This window comes from Pinus tabuliformis, chromosome 1_2 (assembly GCF_031772625.1).
Source record: "Pinus tabuliformis cultivar Carrire ecotype Pingquan chromosome 1_2, CPIR1, whole genome shotgun sequence".
Taxonomy (NCBI): domain Eukaryota; kingdom Viridiplantae; phylum Streptophyta; class Pinopsida; order Pinales; family Pinaceae; genus Pinus; species Pinus tabuliformis.
The window spans coordinates 414,623,001-414,628,168 of record NC_142298.1 but is presented as its reverse complement, the minus strand read 5'-3'; the positions used below and the strand labels follow the sequence as shown (position 1 = coordinate 414,628,168).

At 31.9% G+C, this 5,168-nt stretch overlaps 1 protein-coding gene across 1 annotated transcript; it reads right to left on the bottom strand.

The window, feature by feature from the left end:
* Positions 1–1,115: 1,115 nt before the first annotated feature.
* LOC149206113 (ADP-ribosylation factor GTPase-activating protein AGD12-like) lies at positions 1,116–2,216 on the bottom strand. The gene is made up of 3 exons (XM_089393635.1): positions 2,069–2,216; positions 1,799–1,906; positions 1,116–1,594 (listed from the first exon to the last, which is right to left on the bottom strand). Exons 1-3 carry the CDS (start codon positions 2,180–2,182, stop codon positions 1,325–1,327), a joined length of 492 nt encoding a protein of 163 aa, XP_089249761.1. The 5' UTR covers positions 2,183–2,216; the 3' UTR covers positions 1,116–1,324.
* Between the last annotated feature and the right edge of the window lie 2,952 nt (positions 2,217–5,168).

Here is a 5,168-nt window from a genome sequence, read left to right as displayed (position 1 = left end):
AAAAATTATTGACAACGTACATTGATTTTTGTGTTATAGTAATTCAACCTATCAATATTGGAGAGAAAGAGAGACAAAGTATGATGTTTACTACAATATCTTGAGCTAAAGATTTATAAGGTTTATGATTTAACCTGTCATTTTCATATAATCAATATGAAAAGACTACAAAGGTAACAAGGGTGATAATAAAAATAGTATAAGAAAATAGTTTGATATTAATCAAAGTGAAGACTATTCAGAATTTAATATATTCTTATTATTCTCATTTTCTATCATTCAACACTATTAGATTATCACTTTACATTCAATGTTTACATTTCATCAATTTTCATCATTAAGGTTATTCACAATATTTAAATTAAACTGACAAGAAATCTAAGACATATTTAGCATATTTAAAATGATTACATGAATATTAGATGATTTTACATTTTTTTTTGGCCGCACACAACTGAAACAAGCCTAGATCGTCTTAACTCCGGATCTGTCAAGCACCCAAACACATTAAATCTATCAAGGTGCACACCTTTCCTCAAGTTTTGCACTCAAGAAAGAGGGTTGCACCTCCAGAGATTTGATCCCTCTCAGCCCTTGATAGATCCGGAGTTAAGATAGATCTAGACTGGTTATAATAAACTAATATGAATTGTGTGAGCTCTTCTCCCTTCTTTGTAATTGCACTCAAAAACTAGGGTTAAAAAATTTCTCACCTTTCATAGATCCCAAATTAAGATAGATCTAGACTAGTTATAATAAACTAATATGAATTCGGTGAGCTCTTCTCCCTTCTTTATAATAGGTTATAAAAAAGTGAAAAAAATAAAAAAACAAATTCTTCTTAGCGTCATAACTTATATACTATCTTTCTACGGAATATATAAAATTTAATTTTCAAAACTTCTCGTTTACAACTTGTTATTTTATGGTGGTTGCACATTCCTTAAAATGAAATATTTCTTTGATGTATGAGCCACACTGAGCTTTTTAGTTAATTTTTTTTTTTCCTGTACAAATTTAAATAAGTACAGCCAAGCCTTCCGTTTGTGCACTCTTATACCTTCGCATACGTAACCACACAAACAAAACTAGCTACTAATAGTTTCTCGGCTTTCTTCTATTGATTCTCGGATTATACATATAGCCGTTGCATTACATGTCGCCATGAAACTTCTATTATCTATGTTATATACGTAAATATATCATCTTGTACGATACATGAGTAGCAGAATCAAGGACTTGATATAGTAACTCTGTCATATATATTAGTTTCTGAACACTTCAAAGCATAACAATTATATTCCCACGCGCAGAAACTAAACCTTCAGAGGCCAGGCTGCCATTCCAGTGTCAATTCCACGACACCGGATTCAACGCGACCAAGCTTCAATGACACGTCCTGAATTATTCGACCATCTCTTCCATCGACAATGTAGCTATCTTTAGAGAGGGACTTATTACTGGATTTAGCGACCAATTTCTTTCCATTGGTCATGGGATGTAATTCTTGAAGAAGAGGCATCACGTCAATCTCAGCAACTCCCATGAAGTCATCCGATTTGAGTTTCGGGAAACTATCCTTATCCCATACTTCCTGCAAAATCCAAACCAATGATTCATTCAAATTGTCATACTTAAATTTTCTTGCAATTTCTGTAGGGCAAGGCAGTATAATCCCTGGAAAAGATAGATTAATTTTGTGAACCTTAAGAAATCTTCAGAGCCGTGCTTCTTCTACAACTTGTATAGCTATGTAAACCACCGAAGGAAGAATTAGCTTGTGATTTAAAATAGATACCGCAATGAGTGAGCAACGATCACTTGGAGAAATATTCATTATATCGAATTTCAGTTCCTCATTCCATGTTGGATTAAGGCTCCTTTTTTTAACAGAAGTCTGCTGCTTCTGGAAACAGAAGGAAAGAAACAGTATTATCCGTTAGGGTTAGCTGATAAGGACAGCGAATCATTGTCCTCGTCAAAAACTTTCATGATGAAAGCTGAGTTAGAGCTACTATTTATGTAGCTAAAAGAAAAAAGTTAGTGGATGGTCAGTTAGATTACAGACATGTTTACCCAGTCTGATGACAACGTAAGGATCGCTGCTCTGATTCCAGTCTCTGATCACTAAATCCGACGCCCTCACCACCCGCACATTGAGAACACCCGACAACTCCTCCATTTCTGCTCTACACGTTACACAAATTCACCGAAACTGGCAAGTGAGAATGTTTGTGCAGAACTTCTAGCGAATGCCTCTTATATAATGGGTACCAGCAGACGAATACAACCCTACGAATTTTTGCAATGTCAGTATAAGAATCTAAAAAGAAAAATAAACATCGGAACCGAATACAGTAATCGAGAATCGGAACTGAATCGAGTGATCAGGAATAATGAAAAAAATCTGAACGTCTCTGGAATAAGACTTTTCTGCAGACTTCAAACAATAATTTGTTTTTACCGTACGACGCCATTACTGGTAGATGAAGAAAAAAATAAAGCAAATGAATCGAAAGTGACTAAAGTGACTAAGAATCAATTAAAGTAGCATCATGAAAAAAATTGGAAAAGATGACGAATATAACTTTCCTGCACCCTTGATACATCATTTTAGTGATTACTGTATACGTCGTTGTAGATAAAGGAGAACTAGAAAATCCAATCACTACATTCATTATTAGGGATAGGTTGGCCATGTTTCCATTTTTGTCCACAATGCACATACCTAAAAGTTCCAATGAAAATGAGCAATTATGAAAGGAAGAGTTTAAATTATAGATAAAATAATTTTTTATAAGAATTTATTAAAATTCAGTAATATAATTTTAAAATTGTTTTGTAATTTAAAATACATTTTTAAATATATAAACAAATTAGGCACTCTTAAATTTTTTTAAGAAACACTTGAATTATACAAATTAAACAATTTAAACACAAAATTTCAAAAATCACTACCAAATTTTAATTAAAAATAACCAAAAAAATTAATCCCGAAAAAAAACAACATTTTATCTATGAATTAAACTACCCTATTATAAAATACTTCAACCAAGACACTGCAACTCTCTTATATGCCCACGAAGAAGTTGATTATATAGGGGATTATGCTTCATTACGACTGTCATTAAATGACATTTATCCAGATTTAAAAACTTCTAATGAGGTGAATAGACTTATTTATAAAAACTAATGACATTATTAATATTTACAACTTGTTTGCTCATATTAAAGTGAATGGAATTATCTTTTGAAAAATCTTAAATTTTATTTTATGATTGTTTATAAATAAATTAAAAGAATTATATATATAATTAAAATTATATATAATAATAATTTTATATAAATAATAAAAATAAAAAAATTCAATTTTCAAGAAATCATTATTAATAAGATTTTAAGCATCATTTTATTTGAGTTGAAATTCAACTCCTGACTTAATAATATTGAATAGTTGACTTAGCTATGTCTACACGTGCTAAAGACACGATGGTTTTGCAAAGTAATTGAAAATAAATATATACTAAAGCTACCTCTTTCCTTTTCAGTTTATAGAGAATCTCTCTAAATAGTTAAGAAGGGATATCCATATATCTTTCATTTTCGGAACGCATTGATTTTTCATGATATCAGTCATCCAACATAATTAATACACTAAAGGAGTGCTTAATCATAACAATATCCATTCATGGGGAAGGCGTTGGAACTTGGCATCATAACCACATAACTACCTTCTAAGTAGGATTGGGCAGGTTGCGTAGCTAGTTCTATTTTGTTGCTAATGATAATTCTATTATTTTTTTGTTTTTTTACATTGACATCCAAGTGTATTTCAGATATTTATTCAAACTAGTAGAAGACAATAGTAGATTGGGGTATTTAATAACCCTAATTAGAATAGAGTGCTTGTGATAATCATGATAAGTTATGGTTCTATGAAAAGGTTTTTTTTTGCTTTCTAAATTTTAATAATTTTTATTTTATTTATTTATTTAATCACAGAAGATTTTTTTGAATATCAATAAAAAGATCTTTGGCATAGAATGTTACATAGTAATTTGAAGATCAATGAATGAGGTCACATGTCTTATAAGTAGTGAAATGAATATCTCTGTATGTAATTGAAAGATATCTTTAGTGTTTTACATAATGAAAAAAACTTGTTTAGAGTTTTTGCGAGCTGTTGATGGTGCTGGAAATCTGTCAACTAAGGAGTCTCGCTAATGTGAATTCCTAATTAGACCTCACACCATTTGAAGTTGGAGCTCCATCTCGAACAATAATCTTAGAGATATACCTTGGCTCTCACTGTGAGCAAGTGAGACAGGTGCACATGTGCCTTTGAAAAGCAAGGGGTTGTGCCTAGTGAGTGTTCGATCATATGTGTGTGAAAGTTCCTTCACTGCAGAGGGTAGGAGAAATGAGCCTCTAAGAGAGAGGTAATAGTACCACCCTAGTAGAGACACACATGAACAAGAAAGGTCCATGCAAAATCAAGCAAAATAGTCCATAGAGATGTGACAATCATTGAAACCAATATAATGAAGAAGATATGTCTAATATCTAGTGGAATAGTCCACGAGGATGTGACAATGATAGTAGAAATTAAAACACATTCTCAATTTGATAAGTACCAAAATAACTTAAATAGTTTAGCTACTTTAGCACGGATGAATGCAAACATGAATTACAAACATTCACAGGATAATCTTACAAATACCCATAATCCATGCATGAAGAATGTGATGACCTTGAAGGTTTCTGTTATTAAGTAAAAGTTCCAAGACACATGTATACAATGAGCATCACTAGCTCCAATAGTGGAGTTTTAGAGCCACTTTTTGCTTCTCAAAATAACTGATCTATCTCTCTATTGCCCTATAGGAGGAGCCAAGTTGAAAGTACTTTTATCATATGTTAAAATTGGTAGCTAGGGCCAAACTCCACATGGTTCATCTTATTTATCACAACTAATATTTTTATTAGATTCCTTTCTCGGAGAGGTGTGGGATTGATCTAAAGATCTTCCGATTCTAACATGTACAAATGAAGTTATCAATTTATTTTGATTATGGACAAATTGTCAAGGTCGGTGAGAAAACTCGTGTAGGTTCAAAGGCCTAATAGTCACGTTTATTCATCCTCAATGTTAGCCTATAAATACATGA